General features: G+C 36.9%; 1 protein-coding gene across 3 annotated transcripts in view; it reads left to right on the top strand.

The window, feature by feature from the left end:
• The first annotated feature begins 892 nt into the window (after positions 1–892).
• Positions 893–21,718, top strand: part of FSD1L (fibronectin type III and SPRY domain containing 1 like) — a 41,915-nt gene continuing 21,089 nt past the window's right edge. For all 3 annotated transcript variants that reach the window (XM_081321327.1, XM_081321326.1, XM_081321328.1), the window contains exons 1-6: positions 893–1,065; positions 8,717–8,812; positions 11,339–11,470; positions 14,852–14,953; positions 18,319–18,341; positions 21,166–21,287. In XM_081321327.1, the coding sequence (XP_081177453.1) occupies positions 1,051–1,065; positions 8,717–8,812; positions 11,339–11,470; positions 14,852–14,953; positions 18,319–18,341; positions 21,166–21,287 (490 nt within the window). In that variant the 5' untranslated portion in view covers positions 893–1,050. The remainder of the gene's footprint in view (positions 1,066–8,716; positions 8,813–11,338; positions 11,471–14,851; positions 14,954–18,318; positions 18,342–21,165; positions 21,288–21,718) is intronic.

The raw sequence follows: 21,718 nt of genomic DNA, 5'->3' as shown, positions 1-21,718 counted from the left end.
TCCCAACTTGGAGGATATGGCAAAGATTTTAGTGTACTTGAAAGACTATTTGCAACAGAGAGATACTGTGGAGTAAATATGGGACTAAAAAGTATTATCCAGCATTTGAATAATTATTGATGTGATATTTATACTGTTTGGAGTTAATTTATATGAGTTAAAGTGCGATAGTTTTAATAGTTTATGATTGTTTGCATAAGGTAGATTATGATTGTATTCTTATACCCTGTACTTAGCTCTGGGAAGTCGGGGAGGGGGGAGGGAGGGAGGGTTGGGGAGTGGGGTGGGGTTGTGTTTTGTTTGTTAAAAATAAAATGCATTGTAAAACTTTTTAATAAAAAAAAGAAGTATGTCGAAGAAGCATAAAGACCCACAATATTATTCTTCCCTGCCATTTACTTGCTAAAAGAAATATTAGCAGCAATCGTATCCTGCAGGTCCATCAGCAGCAAGATCCTGCAAGTCTCGTCCAATAATAAGAGAAAGATGGGTCCCACATATCCCATTCAGCCTTAGGCGGCACGACCCACAACGTCTAGCCTGGCTGCGAAAACAACGATCACGCAACGCTGCAAAACAAACCGCCTTGCAAACATCCTGGTGCCACAGTCCCTTTGGCCAGAGGCAAGGGGACACGCCTGCCAGCGCGCATCGGGTGTGTCCCCCTTTTGCACCGCCAGTCAGCTTAGCCTTAGCCCGACCCCGTCTCTCTTCGCCCGTCTGCAGCCCCGCCCGAGCAGCAAGGAGGACGCGAAGTCCACGGGCGGCGCTCGGCCGACTCAGGCACGCAGCCTCACTAGAGCCGCCGGGGGAAAGCCAGCCCGACTCAGCGCGCATGCTCAACGCCGGAACCAGGCAAGGCGGGGTGGGGCTGAGGGAAGGAGGCGGGGCTTTCCTGCTGCTCTTGCTGCTGCTGCTGCTGCTGCTGCGCCTCCGGGCTTGGAGAGTGGCGGCCGTTTGATTGGTGGGAGGGTCTGCGCGGCGACGCTTCCCTTCAGCCGTCGCTCCCTCCCTCCCTCCCTCATTCACCTGCCTGGAACCGGTCTCGCCATGGAGGTGCAGAAAGTAAGTGGGGGGAGCCGAGGGACGGTATGCATGCGCGCGCGCGTGTGTGTGTGTGTGTGTGTGTGTGTGTGGTGGGGGGGAGAGCGGGGTGCTAAGGATCCCGCTCTAAGCTTCCTTTTGCCCCCTCCCACCGGAGGGCAGAAAAAAAAAAGCGGGGCCCGGCAGAAGGAGGCCGAGAGGTGGGATCGTCGAGTCGAGTGGGCCTCACCCCTGCGAAAGGAAAGTCCTAAGCTCCCGAGCGTCTCGAGCAGCGTCTCGCGCCCGCTCCCTCCCGGCCCCCTCTCTCTTTATTCGTTGGCCGGCGCGAGGCGACCCTTCGTGGGTGGCCCCTACCTGGCGAGCAGTTGATGCCCCTGTAGTGCGCGCGCGCGCGGGCGCGTGGCGGAGGGCGCTGTTCACGGTCATTTCTCTCCCTCCTCCCCCCCCCCCCCCGCTCTCCCGGGCGACTGAGATGTCCGCGCCTTAGAGCGCCTGGAGGACTCAATGCAATGAGACCTCGGCTTTGGAGAGGGGTTTTTTTTTTTTGAGGGGGGCTATTAGGAAACCCCGAAGTAGCTGCTTTTTTGACTGCAGAGTCAGAAAACGGGGGTTAGTCTAACTGGGGTTAAGACTGCAACTCCCTATTTGCCCCAAAGCATGACAACTGCTTTCTCTGGTCTTATAGGAGGGTTAATAATAATAATAATAATAATAATAATTTAATTTGTATACCGCCCTTCTCCCGAAGGACTCAGGGCGGTGAAGTTAGAGTTAGAATTAGAATGAGTTAGAATTCAGGGGTCTTCAAACTTGGCCCTTTTATGACTTGTGGACTTCAACTCCCAGAATTCCTCAGCCAGGCATGCCTGGCTGAGGAATTCTGGGAGTTGAAGTCCAAAAGTCACAAAAGGACCACGTTTGAAGACCCCTGGGTTAGATTGTAAGTCTGCTTTCTGGGCGTGGGCCCTTCCAGTTTCTCTGGTGACAAGGGGGTGAGGGTGGACGTTGGAGCCAACTGCTTGGTGGGAAAGATCCTGTGGGAAAAGGGCGCCTGGGAGCTGCTGGTTCCCTAACTGTGACCACTGGGTGAATTGCCAACCTTTTCTTGCCTTCCTTCGCTTTCCAAATAGGTTAAGTGGGAGATGGGTAAGATGAAAAGAGCTTTCCTTAAGTAAACTGTGTGTATGTGGGGGCGGGGGGGGGGAGGGGAAGGAAATAAAAATTATTTATAATCAAAGATATTCCAATAAAACCTGAATGGCTTTCTCCAATTCTACATTGCTGGGGCGACAGTAGTGCTAATAGGATGTACAAGATTTTTCTAAAGCTGGCTAGCATACAGTTAAGTCCCAAAGGCATTTAAAGGTAAAGGTAAAGGTTCCCCCGCACATGCGTGCTAGTCGTTTCCGACTCTAGGGGCCGGTGCTCATCTCCGTTTCATAGCCGAAGAGCCAGCGCTTGTCCGAGGACGTCTCCGTGGTCATGTGGCCGGCATGACTAGACGCCAAAGGCGCACGGAACGCTGTTACCTTCCCACCGGAGTGGTCCCTATTTTTCTACTTGCATTTTGACGTGCTTTCGAACTGCTAGGTGGGCAGAAGCTAGGACGAGTAACAGGCGCTCACTCTGTTACGCGGCACTCGGGATTCGACCCGCCAAACTGCCGACCTTCTGATCGACAAGCTCAGCGTCCTAACCCACTGAGCCACCGCGTCCCTTTCCCAAAGGCATTTATTTGCACATAAATCACAATACAGTTAAAAGAACTTTATTTATTGCACTTGTATTCTCCCTGCAGGAATTCCATTTCCATCCTAAAAACTGATGTGGTAATTTAGGTAGGGGATGGTCCTAATTGAATAGTAACAAACTTGAATGCTTGAAGTATTGCCTAGTCATAATCTGACACTGAAATTGGAGACAGTGGACCAAAACAGAAGGGGAAAAAATGTTTTGCATGCAAATTCTATCACTCAAGTGCATTTGTAATACAAGCGTATTGCTTAAGAATATCCTAGTCGTTTGCAGTCTCAAACAAGACTTTTAGGTAAGGTGAAACCCAAATGGAACTTTTAAAAGTTGTGAACTCTTAGATATGTTTTTTAAAATACTTAGTGAAATATTGTTTTAATTTTGAAGAAAGAAAAAAACGAACAATTATTTTTTTATTTGTTCTTTTACAATACAATATGAACAATTTTCATGTGTAGTAAATTCATTAGAATGAATGGGACTTTCCATGAAAAAGAGGAAATCATTAAAAATCCAGCTGTTTAGTTATGGATTTGTTGTCCTGTATTCATTTTTAGTGTATGAGTGTCCTGGAACTTATTAATAGTATTAAAATTCATTTATAAACTTCTTTGCTAATCTTGTCTCTCACTACCTGGTGTGAACTGGGAATTGGAATAGGTTTCATTATACTAGACACTACATATATTAAGGCTGTTCATTTGAAGTATCAAGTTTTAGATGCTTTGTATCTAAATAGCATAATATAAGGAAATAGCATACAGGGTTTTTTTCTTGATGATGACTGCTCCTACAGTGTAAATGGGTGTGTAAAAAAGGTTAGAAAATTGTGACTACAGGGTCATCAACGTACAACTACTCATTTGACTACTTGTTATAATGACACTGGAAAAAGTGACTTATGACCATTTTTCACACTTATGACCATTGCAGCATCCTCATGGTCACATGATCAAAATTTGGATACTTAGCAATGGACTTGTATTTATGACAGTTGCACTGTCCCTGGGTCATGTGTTCACCATTTGTGATCTTCTGACAAGCAAAGTCAAGGGGGAAGCCAGCTGCACCTAACAACTGTGTTACCATACTAACTTTAACAACTACAGTGACTCACTTAACAAGTGTGGCAAGAAACATCATAAAATGGGTCAAAACCCACTTAGCAATTCTCTCACTTAGCAAAAGAAATTTTGGGCTTAATTATGTAAGTTGAGGATTACCTGTATTATCTTCAGTGGCAGCAGAGGATATAATTCTGTAACATGCATCTGATGGCATTTCCTTCCATTTAATGATTTTTTTAAAAATGCCATTCACTACAATTTAAAATTGCCTGTTAATTTAAATAAAGTCTTGACAGCTGCTATATACAGAAATATTTCCTTTTCATAACAAAATGCAAATGTTGCTTTTAAAAGTAATATTTTTGTTAATCAGCTTGGAATTCTTCCAAGTGTTTTTTAAAATCTTGATTAAGATTTCTGTCATAATGTATGTCCGGAAATTTTTCAGAGTTTTGTTCATTAGTGGAACTATATATAATTATTGCTCATCACGATTAGCAAAATCTAGGCAAAATTATAATTTTCATTTGTCCATTGCAACGCTTCCTTTTTTATTCCTCTATTCAAACTTTTGTGGGTTTCAGCTTAGTATCTTTTAAATTAATTAAAACAATGCTGATCCCATTAGCAAAATACTGTTGGATTAGCTGGATAACTGAGGTCATTGCAAAGTATCTGAGTTTAGGTTCACACTATAGATTTAAAATATTGATGATTGTTTTGTAACTTATATAATGCATAATTTGGTAGTTACATCTGTGATATACAATAATATTAACTTTAAATGTCTGCCTTCATTTGATAAACTTCAGTTTCTAGTCTAAAGAATAGTTTTTAAACTTTCATAGTGAGATAGTTGATAAGTGAAAATAACACATACTCATAACTTAAGAAAGACTACGGTGGATATTTTTGGCACATTTCAATAAAACTTTTATTTTCAGATTAGATTCTGCCTTTTTATCAAGAAAGTGTGTGTTCTAGTCCACCTTAGCCATGAAAGCATCTGGGTGACTTTGGGCCAGTCACACATACACAACTGACTTCACAGGGTTGTTGTGGGTTGAAAAAAGGAGGCAGAAGGTATGTTAGATATGTTTGGCACCTTGCTTTATTTGTAAAATAATAGTGGGATACAAATAAATAAATATGAAATTCTTTCTACATTATAAGAACTGCAATCAAAATGAAAGTCTATAAATGTTTATTGGATCTAAAGTATAATCAAAGACCATTAGCCATTCTATTCAACTAGAGCAGTGATGGTGAACCTTTTAGAGACTGGATGCCCAAACTGCAACCCAAAACCCATTTATGTATCATCAGGTGCCGGGTGGGTGTGGCCCACTGGGTGGGTGTGGCTGTGGTAATGGCAGACTGGGTGGGACTAAAAAGTTCAATCAATTCCAACTTTGTGAGATCTTTTTTTTCCCCATGATAAGTTGAAAATGATTGATTGAACCTTTTTTTTGCACATGGTGGAGGCCTAAAACAAAAAGGTTTTATAAAACCCAGCTGAAGGCCTAGGACTGGGGTGATGGTGCGTGTCCTCACAAAGAGGGCTCTGCGCGCTACCTGTGGCACGTGTGCCATAGGTTTGCCACCATGGGCCTAGAGTCTGGTAATAAAAGCATCATGTCAGCTGAAGTTGAAACAATATGATCACTATGACATAAGTAGTATACGTTATATAAAGTTTCAAACTGAACAGAATGTAAAAGTGTAGTACACTCTTAAGTCCAGGGCTAATTAAATGTAGCAGAGGCTAAAAGTATGGATTTTTTTTAAAAAAATATCATTACTCTATTTATTAGAATGCTAGACCTATAGTAAAACAACAGTGTTTCAAACAGGGATGCTACAGTAAACTCAGAGTGGTGCCATAGGATATTTGGTTACATTATAATCAGAACGGTTAACTGAGTTTGCTATGGTGACCCAAAGCACTGCCATGCACAGTAGGGAGCTGCTAGGGGCATAATCCTAGAAAATTTTGGAATCTGCAATAGAGTGAAAATCTCTTCATCCTTTGCAAACTATTTTTAGTTGTGATAGCAATACAGCAAACCTAATGATTGGGCAGCATCCTTCTGCCAGAGATGATAATGTATGGTGTATACCTTGATATGAACAAGTGGGATGCTAGCACATATCTCTGATGTATCTTTGTGTTTTCCTGGGTCCGTATTAGATAAATTACCTTAGACTATGATAGGCTTTAGGGAGATCATTTTAAGATGTAGTTGGTCAAGAAGGTCAATCTTCTATACATGGACATTGTTACATGTTTTTGTTCTACTCTTAATGAATCCATCAACATGGTTTTCAAATGCATAACATATAATTTACCATATCATGGTTCCAGATATAATACCATAGAGCAGAAAGTCATATTATCTTTTCTCTGTGACATTTCTATCAATTGGAATCAGGATCTCATCTATTTCAGTTTCTCCCTTATAAGGCTGATATTATCATCTCTTTGTGCTCCCTTTATTGAAGATAAATCTTACTGATAGTTCTCAATTTACAATTGGTTCCTTAGCGACTGTTCAGAGTTAAGATGGTATTTACAACCCAATTTCAAAGTTACAATGGCTGCGCACGTACACACACACACACACACACACACACACACTCACTCATGTCAGCATATTTTGGCTGCTTGGCAGTGGGCTCACCTTTATGGTTGTTTGCAGTGTCCTGCGGTCATGTGACCATGATTTAAAAAAAAAATGTTGGTTTCTAGGATTTATTTCCAGTTTCAAGGAAAAATATGCCCATGGGGTAAAATTTATATGCTTAATCACCATGGCATTCACTTAATGACTCCTGCAAAAGCAACTGCAATGATTTATGACTGTAATTCTGGGCTCAGTTATGGTTGAAAGTTGAGGATTACTTGTATTTCTTTTTTAACACTTTCCCAATTATACCAGTAATTCTATTCTTCATGTTCAGATATCCTATGTCTACTGAGAGGCAGTGTTTTAGTATCATAGCCAGTTTGTCAAAGGAGGCAAATAAATAACTGTGGACCATTTACTAGATTAGCCTTTAAGGGTTTGTACTCTGAAATTTTCGACATCCTGATTTAACACCTTTAAGGTCTCTAGTCCGCTTTAATTAAATTCTGTTTATATCTAATGTCAAATCAGTTTGGACCAACTGAGCATTATTTGAAGTTTTAATAATACAAATAGTCTTAAATGAAAGATGTCAAAGTAATGTTCCAGATTTGGTACATATGCCCAAGCCTCTTTTATGTTTTTGTTTAACAAGCATTCTTGTAGCTGAGTAAGATAAAATTATTTGCCATATAATAAAGCTGGCTCGTAGATGAATTTTAGGGCATAATCCGTATCTGGATGAGATCGGCACAGGGCATGAACAAGTCAGTATTAAGTTGCTCATAATCATTTACAGTGTCTTGTAAAGCAGCTTTCCCCAATGTAACACTTCCACTTCTGTTATTACTGGAATTCTAATTGCCATGGCCAAAGGCAGTTCTAACATTGGGGAAAAAACTACTATATAACTGTCAGAATTAATACATGTTTAGAGACTGCTTGAACTTGCAGGTCTCCTACATAATGCAGTAATGAGAAAAAGAGCAGAAATTTCCTGTCTGTTTAAATTTTTCAGTAATGAAGAATTTATAGGACGTATTTACAAAAATAATTTGAAATAAAATATTGAATCAGATTGGAGATGCAGGCAGCCTGAAAACTTGAAAATTGCTACAAATTGTATAGAATTTGAGCGTATGAGACTTGCTCCATTTTGCTTCTTGCAAGTGTCTCTTGGAGGTTTTTCCCCCCACTTTGGACAACAAGGGCCAGTGGGTAGACTTCAGCAACTTTTCAGATTCAAAGTAAATGTTATTTTAGTGAATAAATATTTAGAAATAACTTTCTAAAGTTGGCCTGAATTGTCTTTAGTAAACTGGAGTGGAGTGACATTTTAGATTGTTGTGACATTTTGCAAAAGAAAATATTATTAATGTGGACTTAAGTTGTGCATAATGTTGAAACTAAATATATTTCATAATGATGAATACATAATAAAGAGCACATGGTATACCTATTGTGTATTAGGTAGATTATAAAAGGAAAAAAAAAACTTCCCTGTTGCCTTGTTCTTGCCTGTTTAGTATGGATTAAGGACTCTACCAATTATATTTGTTATTACTGTGTGTTTCATTTTACACAGGGAGACACTTTTATCATTTCCTTCATGCCTCACATTCACTTTGAGCAATTTGCTGCCCTGCTCTCTTTATCACTAGTGTAGATACCATAATATTTCTTATCAGGATCATCTTTGCATATGCTCAGACCACAAAGTTAAGTTGGTAGTACAAGTGTTGCTAGACTGCCTCTTATTTCTTATTGAACAACAGATTTGCAAATATCATGATCAGCAGCTGCAAGATCACTGGACTGAAACATCCAAAAGTTATACTGTAGCTATGACAATTAGAAACTAGCGGGTCTGTTTACAACTAACTAACCCCAGGCTGTATATCGTTTCATACCTGTCTTCAAAAGTCTGCGGGCTATCTTGTTCCAAGCCTTCCCATCTATCTGTATACAGAATCTTGTTATATTTTGCAACATTTCATCTCTTGTCAGGTTTGACTTATTATGTGGACTTCTGCTGTGCTACAAATGTTACCGCTGGTGTGTTTTTAAAATCTATTTTAATCAATTGTACATCTCTTTTTCTTTCTTCCCTCCTTTGATCTATGTCCCCTTACATAAATAAATATGAAAATATTGTCTGCTTGTTGAATTTGTTCTTATTCTAACAAAATGAACATACATATATTGATGAATGCATTCTGTTTTTAGGAAGCATTGCAAAGAATTATCTCCACATTGGCACATAAAAATGATGAAATCCAGAACTTTATTGAAACTTTAAATCACATTTTGGAAGGAGTACAGGTATGTTAGATCCTTGTAAACTGATTGATGTTTCTGAAATAATATAAGTAAATGAGCAATCCTGACTACTCCAGCAAGGAAAAAGCAGTGGGAGTTCTAATTGGAAAATATTTTTTAAAAATAAATAGGTGATAGTGAACCACCCCTTCTCCTTCTAGGCAAGAAGGGAGATGGAAGGGAGTTGTTTGGAAGAGTGGGGACACTAATTCCTAAATCCCTTGGGTCTTTAAAAATTATGTACATTCATACATTTTATGCGAATAATACATAAAGAAGAAAAATATTTTGTCTATGGAAGATTATGAAATCAAGAAGCAATGCAACCATATCCCTAAACAGCATGCTCAGATGCTTTATAAAACATTGTTACCTGGATTTTTTCCCCATTTTCCTCATCCCCAGAGGCGCCTGGGATTATGGCTAAGTTGAAATTGCTAGTAGAAGTGAAGTGGTATTCAGCCTGTCCTTCAGCAACTGTTACTTCGTTATTCTGGGCATTGAGAAGAATGCAACGCCATTAAGCAAAGGAAGTTTCTAGTACAGTAGTGGCATCGACGATATTATTTCTTTTCTACTAATTCACCACATTTTCATATTGGACATGAGAATTAAGGTTCCTCTTAAATATCTGGAATAGAAGTATAGCAGGTTAACAGGGGTAATGAAATTTCACCTTTCTAAGGCTAGCCAGCTTATTTCTGTGGTTGATACAGTGCAAGCAAACATTTGCCTCATACATCTTGCAAAAGAACAATGGTCTTGTGGAGACAAGATTGAGGTGTGTACCTTTGCTGCTAGTCCACTAATTTATCTGCTGAGAATGTAACAAATTCTATTTGTATGTGTTTAGTATAGAAAGCCAGTAGAGAGGCCAGAGAACGTTCTGTTAATTCTTTATGTCTATGTTATAAATAAAAACTAATTAAAATTAATTGCAGAAGCTGATTTATGAATCTTATATGGCTAACTGACCTCTGTGTCATGAAGCCAAAATTTCCATAGGTGCTAATTATTATTTGACTTCTGATACTGAAATAATTATTTTAGATGGCAAGAGTGTAGAATAACCCCCTGCACGCGCATGCACATACACACACACACACACACACTCCCTTGTATTATCTGACAGAACCTCCACTGCTGAATTGATGGTACTCCCTCCTTAAACAGTTTTCAAAATATTGGTAGCAACTAACTTGTCTGGCATTCCACTGCTAAATCATAACATACAGATAGCGATTGTTCATATACTGAGACTTAGTCATGTAGGGAGAGCAAATCTTGAGATACTTTGCCACTGGCATAGCAAAACCCTGCAAGGGTCAGGATGCTTTATTGCCCTGGTTGAGCAGTAGCTGCCTGGTAATGTGTATAATAGTAGCATCAAGACTAGTCCTCTGCTTGAGGCATGGATTTTGGTGAAGATTGTATGTCTTGACAATACTGTTCGGTGAATTGCATTAGAACCATATTACCTGAGTAATTTTTGTAAATATTGTTGGAGAAACTGACTTGATATACATATTTCTTATTTATTATAAAAATGATGAGGTATCTGTTCAACATTAATCAGTTCTGTGTAGTACCATGATGAAGCTTATAAACTGGGATGAAGTGATTTTTTGTGGCCTATCCTAACATTCCTTGAAGATCAGCATTTATAAATTAAATTCATAAATGATGTATTTAAAATAATCTTAACTTTCTTAGATACTTGAACTATGCCTGTATTTTCCCTAGTTTGTTGTTGTTAGCTGCGAAGTCGTGTCTGACTCATCGCGACCCTATGGACAACATTCCTCCAGGCCTTCCTGTCCTCTACCATCTTCTGGAGTCCATTTAAGCTCACGCCTACTGCTTCAGTGACTCCATCCAGCCACCTCATTCTCTGTCATCCCTTCTTCTGTTGCCCTCAATTTTCCCAGCATTAGGCTCTTCTCCAGTGAGTCCTTCCTTCTCATTAGGTGGCCAAAGTATTTGAGTTTTAGCTTCAGGATCTGGCCTTCTAAAGAGCAGTCAGGGTTGATCTCCTCTAGGACTGACCAGTTTGATCGCCTTGCAGTCCAAGGGACTCGCAGGAGTCTTCTCCAGCACCATAGCTCAAAGGCCTCAATTCTTTGGCGCTCAGCCTTTTTTATGGTCCAGCTTTCACTGCCATACATTGCAACTGGGAAGACCAGTTTCCCTAGTTATAACCGCATAAATAAATACCCCTCCTACAAAATGTAGCAGAAGCATTTACTAATTTCTTTTAAAATGGGTGCTAAACAATTAATTTGCTAAATTGAATGTTGGCTTGCAAAGGAAATTCATGTCTTCATGTCTGATAAAGAAGATTAAAGCAGTAGATCAAGCCTAATGTGTATGGCTAATAAACATGTGAATGTTAATACATAATATTAACTTTACTATTATGTTTAGTAAGTGCAGTATATCATTAAACTATGTTACTTTTATTTGCAATTTGTGTTGAATAAGTATATAAAAGAGCACAGATATCTATAAAGCATTAAAATCATTTTATAGACTAATTCTTCCAGTGTTATTTCTGAGTTGGAAGAGGAATTTGATGGCTTACACTCAATACTTGATGAAATGAAGGAGATCATGACAACTAACATCAAGCAAGAACAAGCACATAAAATCCAGGAACTTCAGGTAATTATTTATATAATAAATTCATAGAACATTTTCTTAAATTCTTCTAGGAGAATTTTAGGGATTAAAAGAAATAGTCTATTTCCTAAATATTTCTATGTATGGGTGCAATCCTAGCTCTCTGCCACCTAATCTCAGAGGGTTAAATTATATTGCTTGGGAAAATAAAATTTTAATTAGGTTATGTGTACAAAAAAAACCTTCAAGAAATAAAAAACCTGGGAGTTTTAAAGTGTTAAAGCAATTTTCTTATAAAAGGGCATTAGTGGCTTAGTGGCTATCTGGATTGGATAGTTTCTCTTTAGAAATGTTTAGTGGTGTAATGGACTAGTTTGTGTAATATTCAGTCTCTGTTTTTGGATATCTGAATACAGAATTATTTTTAATGTTTAATAGTTTTGAATTTTTTGTTGTAATATTTAAGTGAAGGATGAGGAGGATTTATATTAAATGGAAAGGAGGATTATATACATATGCAGCTAGGTATATATGTTAATATTTACTGAGCTTGTTGATTAATAAGGGGAGTTAAAGACCTAGGGATGGATTTATAGAAAATGGGGTGAGGTATGGAATGAAAAGGTATCTGGCTGTGCTTTAAGAAATTGATAAATTGTTAATGTTGACTATGCTTGCTGGGGAAGGGTAGGTTTCTTTTTCTTACTATTTGGGGGGATTTTTTTCACATTTAGTCGTGGTGGTATGTATAGTTTGTGTGTGAGAGAGAGTATTAGGTTTCTTAGTTTTATCTGTTTAGTATACTCTTAATAAAAGTATTGAAAATAAAAGATGAAGCACTTGTCTTGGGTAAAATCTATTCTTCCTCTTAGCGATATCTTTGTCAGTCCACAAAATAATTTTGAGTATTACTAAAAATGCCATATGCCACCTGTGTGTTCTGGCAGTATATGAAAGGCAATTTGTGAGACCTTTCAACTGAATCTTAAGACTTTCTAAGTAAATGTTTCTAAAGGCAACGTTTACAGGTTGTCCTCACCTAACAGCTGTAATTGGGGCTAGAATTTTTATTGCTAAGTACCGTAATATGATTGTAAAGTGGGGTATTATTGTACGTGAGCACAATGCTTAGCAGTGGCAGTCACGTCAGCCCCTATTGTTACCCTTAAGTGAGGATCATAGTTTTTTTTAAGTGAGGACCTCCTTGTAACTTCTTGCCAGCTTCCAAAAAGCAAAGTCAATTGTGAAGCCAGCCAAAAGTCACAGGTTCTGGGCTGCTTACAAGCAGACTGGCAGGCAGGTAAATGGTTGCTGCAGGCAGGGGGTGGCTGCTGTCAAGTAAAAGAGGAGGGGCTGGTGCTACTTGTTCAGCATAGTCGTAATTTTAAATGGTTGCTGAATTAGTGTTCATTAACTGAGAACCACCTGTTATTTCTACAATATTTCCACTTGTTGTTGAACTCAAAATGAAGATTGAAAATAGTTGACATTCTGGATTGGCCTTCCTGCATGTAACACCATAGCAAAATCAATTGCATTGTAACTTTTAGTGTACTCAATTATATAATGAGGTAAAAAGACTGAAATAATAGATTTATAACCCAACAGAAGTCTTAAGGATACAGTACTGGAAACTTGTTTTATTGAAGCTATATTGAGCACTGAACTCTTTAATATTGCATGGCTAAAGTGTCATTTAGCTGATGATATCCTCCAAAGCTTAGCAGTAGTGTACAGCCACTGCATGCAGGACAACATAAGAGAGTGGAAACATCAATGCGATAAGACTCACGAAACTTAAGAAGACAGGTTCTAAACATTGCAAAGGCATATCTAGCCTATATTTGGAATGGTTTTATTAATTAGCCAGTTTAGTCCAGTTAAGACCAATGAATAGTTGTCTGTGACTTAATGTCTTAAATGCTAGAAAGAATTATAATGGTCATCAGCATTTCTAGGGTAGACTAAATTGTTCATTCAGAAATGGAGAATATTTCCCCCCCCCCAAAAAAAAACAACCCCAAACCCCACCAACCCTACCTGTTGCCTTGCTAAGTGATTTATCAGGAATGTTTTTATACCTATCATTCCATTGTGAGGTTTGGAGGGGAGGTTGTATAGAATATCACCAATGGAAAAGTTTGAGATTGTGCCTCTTAAGATAGAGGAAAATATTTTTGTTATTATTTTTCGAGACAGCTCAAGTATCAAACTGTTTTGGAAAAAGATGACAAATATAATTTCCCCTGTTTTCAGGCTTCAGACTGAACTGTAAACAGGAGAATTCCTGTCAATGGTTGAAAAAACTATTACGTTATATTTATGTATTTGTTAAATTTATGTGCTGCCTATCTTACCGTAGGAGTATTTTAGGCAGCTTACAATAATAAAAAGGTAGAAAAATGAAAGGAGCGTAAACAAGAACAGAAATAGAATAATGGAACAATAAAATAAACAATGACGAAGGAACAATGAGAATAATACATCAATAGGATAACCAAAAGAGTGGGGAGCGGGGGGGGGGAGAATTGGAGTCTGCCATCAATCTATCAGCCACCTCCAGTGTGGAGCTTCCCCATTTGGTCCCCAGGCCAACCAGCAGAGCCAGGTATTCATGTTATACTGTATGTCTGTTATAAAGCTTTCTTACAGTCCTAACTGTTTTAAATAGTTACTATTATCTGACCACATTTATGTATCATAAAGAAACTAAAATCGGTGATTAAATTTAGGATTAGACAAGTACAGTTTCCACATTATTAAATTTATCTGCTGGGAATTTGGAATAGCCATATGGAGCTGAATTAAAAGCTGCTTGCTTTGTCATAATCTTCTGAATGATTTTTACATTAGAGGAGAAGATAAATCTTTACCTAAGTTCTGGACTAGAATTGTTATTTGGTAAGTTAAATGAAATTTACAGTAGCAGGCCCATAGGATTGAGTGATAGTAAACATACATTATGTTGCCTTGATTATTTTGGAAATAAATTGCTAGCAGAAAATAATGTAATGAAGATTGGTATACAGGAGGGTTTTCTTTTTAGTGTTTGGACAAGTACAGTGAAAAAAGAGATGGCAAATGTGATAAAGGAAGTTTACCTATATTTGATATTTGCAAATATATGCTTTTCCATTTAGGCCAGTTTTGTTTTTGGTTGATAACAAATCCCCACAGACCTGTTATATGACAAAGCTGCTTAAACCTTTATCTCTACTACTAAGCTTTTATAACTCCCTGAGCTTTTCTTTATAGAAAATAATAAACCTTGGATTATTTAATAAAAGCCTATGCTTTATCACTGGACTGAAGACCTCTTTATTCTTCTGAATAAACAAATTTGGAAAAAAAAGGAGTGAACCAGATATGAAATATGTTCATGAGCAGGTTTCCACATTGAACACATTCATATTCTTTCCCTAGAATCAGCTTAGTCAGTGTAGTAATGCCCTGGAGAACTCTGAAGAATTGCTGGAGTTTGCTGCACGATCCTTGGATATAAAGGAATCCGAAGAATTTTCAAAGGTATATAACTTGCCAGAAGTGAACAAAAAATAAATAAATAACTATATATTATTTTTTCTGCAGTTACTTCGGTAATGTATAATAACATTTTGTGGAAGAACTAGCATCTCTTAAAACATTTCATTCATGTATTTCCAAGGAATATATTTAAACTTACTCATGAGAAAGGATTCATAAAATGATAGGATTTGAAACCCCAAATATATTTCATATATGTAATAAAAGAATATAATTTTAAATCTTAAAAATGCTGAATTAGTTTTGTTTTAGTCAAAATACCTTACAGTTTAGAAAGTTTAAAATACATAAACCTGCATAATTGTAATAAATTTCTGGATAGAGCTAACCTTGTTTGTGCAGGTACTATGCATTTTTGAATCCAAAGGAATGAGGTTAGCAGTATTATTCATTTATGACAGCATATATTTACAGCTCAATGGGCAAGTCTACAAAGTAGGAGTAAAATGCAAAGAATAAGTTATTTTTGGATAATCAATTTATCCTGGCAATATAGGAGGCTGCCACATTTAATTTTTTGGCTTTCTCTTATTAGCTTTTCAGTGCTTTTGTGTTTTCATCTTATTTATATTTAACAGAGCTGAATCAGCTCTCAATCCTGTATTTGTACTTTTCTTATCATTTCTTTGCATATATTGAATGTTCTTGACTAAGGCAAGCAAGAATGTATTAAAATGAATAATTAAAATAATTCTGAATCAATCAAAATACTAACCTTGGTATCTGATTTTCTTCTGTTGTGGGAAAAGAGAGCTATAAGTCTAAAGCAAGGGTCTTCAAACTCGGCCCTTTTATGACTCATGGACTTCAACACCCAGAATTCCTCAGACAATGTGCTTGGCTGAAGAATTCTGGGAGTTGAAGTCCATGAGTCATAAAAGGGCCGAGTTTGAAGACCCCTAGTCTAAAGTGTGAGTTGTTTTCCTGTAAATTAAATGAAAAGCAAAGATGTAATAGTAAAACTTACTTTATTAAGTTCCATATGTTATCTTTTTGTTCTCTATAATAACTCATTCTTTCTTTCTTTAAAATTCCATATAACTCATATAATTTTCTCCCAGATTGTAACAAATTCCCAACTGCCTGATTACAGTATTTCCCCACCCCTACTTTCATGCCTGACAACAAAACATGATTTTTACATTCTGTTTGTTATCCCTTATATTCTTGCCAAACAGCTTTAGAGCTAAAGAATATAGATCTGTAAATTCATGAATGCATGTTGAAATGTTGCCATTTAAGCACTTTCTTTATTGATTTGGCTGAGCTTAGCCCAGTGGTACCTGTCAGTTAATAGGCACTTAGTTTGGCTTCCAAATAATATGAAATCTTTTTGAAGGAGCAGAATCTTTATCCCTGTTGCTTTTGTAGTTAATATCTGGCATGGAACTTAATTTCATAGTTCTGTTGTGTTAATTTTTATTGCTACTCTTCAGGTTTGTCAGAAATGATTGACGTTAATGACATTACCATGAAATTTATGGCCTTTGTACACACAGTTATCTGCTGAAGTAGCAGTATATGTATTGCATATCGTTTTTCTTCTAGCTAAAGACACTGAGTAAACCAATATTTAGATCCATCTTCTATTAAATATTGATTCAGTAAGGAAGCTTAAATTGGGGGTGGGGGGAGGAGAGATGGTGTTGTCATATCAAATAAGAACTTCATAAAATAATTATTTGAGTTGGGAACATAAGAAGAAAATAGTTCACAAGCATTTACGAATCAGGCAATGGTATTTACCTTGCTAAGCTGTGAAGTTCATTGGAATAGATCACGTTTCTTAGTGCTACTTGTGGCAGGTACAGGTAGTCCTTGATTTACAACAGTTCATTTATTGACCATTCGAAATTATAATGGCACTGGGGAAAAATAACTTATGACCATTTTCACACTTGCAGCCTCTTCATGGTCACATGATCAAAAATCAGATGCTTGGCAACTAGCATGTATTTCTAACAGTTGCAGTGTCCCAGGCTTATGTTATTCCCTTTTGTGACCTTCTGACAAGCAAAGTCAATGGGGAAGCCAGACTCACTTAGCAACTGTGGCAAGAAAGGTTGTAAAATGGGGCAAAATTCACTTAACTCTTTCGCTTAGCAACAGAAAATTGGGGGTCAGGTGTGATCATAAGTCGAAGGTTACCTGTACAGGAAAATTAAGATGTGCATATGATATCCATAGGAACTAGCATTTTTTTATTCAAACTATTTCAGATTCCCAACTTTAGAGTATGTGCAATAACAGCCAGGTTTAACATCTGGTTAAAAGTGATTTTGTTTTCAATATTTATTTTCCATATTAGTTGTTTAGTGAATATGGATGTTCTGTCAGATATTCAGAGAGGAAATGACCGATTGTAGCAATTTCTTATATTGAATGGTTCTCCTATAAGAATATGCATTTGTGCAAAATCTACATAGAATTATAACCTGAGAATTTTTCCACATGCAACTTCTAAGGAGAATTACATGTTAACAAAAAAGAATCAGGAATTCTTTAAATTTTATAGGTCTAAATTTTAAGATTTTTACTCCAATTTTCTGTCCTACTTTCTGTTCTACTATTTCAGAAGATAATAATTACCACAACCAGAATATGTTAATAATATCTTATTTTCTGTTCAACACTAAGTAATAATATTGTTCTAGTTGCAGAATATATTTTGATTGTGCAGATAAAAAAATTAAGTATATATGTAGCTACCCTATGTAAGTGGCATTCGTACAGCTCTCTAGCCAGATAATTTGCATTCATTTGGGCTGCACAGATTCTGCAAAACATACTTGTACAAAGCACCTCTTTCCACATAACTGAAGCAGCCCCATTTTTTTTAGGCTTGCACAGGTGCTTCAGAAACTGCTGCAGTAGATCTTTGGCTGTGATGCACAGACCTATGGAGTTGGTTGAGGGCAGTTTCCAAAAAACCACAGAAGCCTGAAAAAAATACGGAGTTGCTTTATTCAAAATGGAGTGCTTAGTACATGTTTCCGCATGTTACCTCTTGATATATTTGCACAGCCCTAACACCAGTTGATAGCTATTGTGCCCAAGAAATCAGCAAGAATCTCTTGGATGTTCCTGAGCTGGGCAATTCCCCTTAATATCCCAGACATTTGATGGCATATTATGTATAATTGTTTGTGGGTACTTTCAGTGGCTTTGTTGCATATTACTGAACGTCTAATTTGAATTAACAATGGCTTATGATGCACAACCTTCAGTTATAACCTTCCGATTGACCTTGTGAATCATTCACTAACTCTTTCTTGCATGTTACTGCAGATGAAACTTGCATGAAACCATTAACTACCTTCTCTCTCTTCTTCCTGATGTACCTCAAGGCTGCCAGACAGATCAAGGATAGGTACAGTACCAACTCATTTGATTCCGTTTGTAATTATTCTTAATTAGAGTTGAGAATTCTAGAATCAGGTCGTTTTTCTGATATGATTTGTGCAACCAAAAGATTATGCTTTGCATGGTGACAAGATGCATTGCTCTGTTTGGCCTTATGTTTACCTATGCCTCTGGTGTGTGTTAACTTTCACTTGTAAAAAGAACCATTTAAACAGAAATGTGATTTGGATAATAATCATTTTTTTCTATGTTAGTCTGTTATCAGGAGAAATTTAAAATTTAGTTGGAGGTTCTGATAGATGATCTCAAGGTGTTTGTTTCCATGATGCTAGATAAAAATATTGCAATTTGTTAGGGTTCTTCGGTGTGACCTGGAAAGCTGAAATTTGATACGGAACATATTTCAAAATAATCAGATTGCTAGAAAAGGTTTCAGCTAGCGTTTTTCTACATCTGCTCTTTATACTTCATATAGGTGAGGAGATTATTTATATATACAATATTTGGAATTTTAAATCATTTCAGGCTATGGGACACTGAGGATAAAAATGAACATTGTCCATATCTACTACACAAATCAAGACAGGTTTATTTCTTAATAAGTGAGCATAGAGCAAATTAAATGGCTCATAAAATGGCTGTTGGTTTGTGTTATGTTTAGATAACAAGAATCTGGATAACTAGAAGTACCATCTTCCAATTATTTTTTTATACTTGTGCTTTTAAACTTTGCCCACATATAGCTTTCTTTTTAAAATATAATATGGGACATCCTTAATAAAAGGAACAAGTCTTTAAAATTAAGAATATTACACCCCAAAGGGAAATGTAACAAACCTAAAGAAACATAAAATAAATATCTGTCAAGTGCCTAGTCTATCAACCTAGGGTTTCTAAGTCCAATTGAAACCAATTATGAAGATGCTTGCCCTTGCAATAAATGTCCCTTTTGAGACATATTTACATATTTGTGTGTGGACCTCTGTATGAATATATATTAATGATATATATAGTTGCATAGCATTTCTGCAGTCCTAATTAAAACATTTGTGTTCTTTTTCATGTATCTACACAAGCCTTAGAAAAGAAGTTTTAAGGAGTTAGGTTATTAAAGTTGATTCTGGAAACAGTGGCATTCTGTCTTCAATTATGTGCAGAATAGTTCACAATTGCTGTAATTGAGCAAGTTCCAAATCATTTTTTCTATCCAGAAAAAGTTGTTCTAGCTTTTGATTCATCTGTAATCAAAAGTATAGTATAATAATTTGACTTTTCTTAAAGTTCCTTTCTTTATAGCTTTTGGAGACCTGTTTCAGTACTCATCATACTTTCCTGTTCTATATTTTTAAACCTGTGACATAATTTTCTAAAATAGATTTAGCATGCCCTGAATAAGACTTTAAGTAGGAACTGAGGTCTGTCTCTATAATTTCCCAGCCCTGTAATATGTCCAAAATAGATTCTACAAACCTAATGTCATTTTGATATTCTACAGTGCCTGTATTACGCTCATTGTAATGTTTGTTAATTATTTTGATCTACTGGGGTGTTTGGGTAATAATAACCCATTGGAGCCTACAAAGCTCTCATCCAGAGTGAGAGACGATGATTTTAATATTTTTATTTTGATTGGTTCCTCAGCCCCTTGCATCACATCCTAAACTCTTCCAGATGGTTTCTCATTCTCCTAAGTATGTTAAGGACTGGCATTAACCATCCCCTTCCACTGACGGGCATTGGAAATTAACTTTATATGAATGGAACCATACCCATAGATTTTAACTGACTTTCTTGCTTAGTACATTTATAAAGACAAGGGAGAAATAATTTTTTTGTTATAAAAACACTTGATCCTTAATATACAATACAGATATTGTAGCTATAAGTACTGTATTTAAGTCACTGTAAATTATAAATAAATAATTTAGAATAAAAATATTTTCACTATAAGCTTTAAGCATGTCCCAGGTGACTAAATCACTTTTGCTACCTAAACAGTTTGTTTATAATATATTATGCAGTTTGTAGATTATTTATTAAACAAATTTATATAGCTGGCTAACTCATACATAGGTGACTCAGGACTGTTTAGAACAGACTTGTGAAATGTCAAACTTGTGACATCACGGAACTTTTTCCCCATTGCTGGCAATGGGGTGGGCACGGTTTTGTTGTGATGCGTATGGCCCGTGGGCTGGCAGTTTGACACCCCTAGTTTAGAAGATTTAAAAAATTTAAAAGATCCACCATATAATAAAACCATTAACACACACACAAGCCCCTGTGGCAGCAACAATACAATTAAATCAGCCACTTGATCAACTCCATTTCCATTTGTGATCTCCAGGCCAACTGATAAATCTACATTATTAGGGTCCTTCAGCAGACTGGGGGTCAGTACCTCGGAGGGAATGATGTTCCATAAAGAATCCTTAAATAGGATGTGCAATTAACATTGAAAAACCTGAATTTTATACTGTCAGTGAATCATTTATGAAACAACTGCTGTTATACTCATGATGCCAGTTACTTAGTATACACTTTATGGAAAAGCACACTATCAGTTAGGTTTTATTTATTATCTGCACTAGTTAAAGGATTGCTGAAAGTTATCTGACTACCAAAAATATTCTACTAACTTGTCATAGTCTCTTGTCTGCCTTTAAAACTGTTCAGTAAGAGTGACTCCGAGAATGTGCTACTACTTGTAGTTTAGCACGCTTCTAGATTTCAGTGTGTTGACTAAAATACGTTCCAAGTAGTTTACATATTATAGAACATTAAGTATTATCAGAAGTTTAAAAGCCTGTCTCTCTAATTCCTAACTTTAGAGTCACAATGGCTCCAGCATTCCGTTTGTCTTTGAAACCTAGAGTGAGTGACAATATGACACACTTGATGGTGGATTTTTCTCAGGAGAGACAAATGCTTCAGGCGCTAAAGTTCTTGCCAGGTAAAAACCAGAATGTGATTTTTCAGGAATGAGTTTGCATGTAACTCTTCTTCTTCTGTAAATAAATATAATAAAGCGTTTCCTTTTTCCATAGTTTGTTTTGGAATATATCTTTGAAGTGAGGGCAATAGGAAAGTAAAGAGGTTCATAACTGTGTATATTGCAGTGTAAGTTGTGTTTTGTAGTTTTTAAAATGCCTATCAATATAGTATCAGAGTTTATCTACTGTAGTTAGCAAAGACTAAATGGCAGTGGGAACTAAACAGTCTATGATGCATTCTAGGAGATGGAAGTATTACCAAATAGACACATGAAAAACCACAACTTTATCTATTAACTTATGGTATCTAATTCCAATTGCTAATCTACAGTAAGCTTTGCTTTAAAAGATTTTTTTTTCCAGTTTTGCATAGTAGCATTTTTGTGGCATC

This window comes from Vipera berus (assembly GCF_964194415.1).
Source record: "Vipera berus genome assembly, chromosome: 2".
NCBI lineage: Eukaryota > Metazoa > Chordata > Lepidosauria > Squamata > Viperidae > Vipera > Vipera berus.
This window is presented reverse-complemented; position numbering and strand designations above follow the sequence as displayed.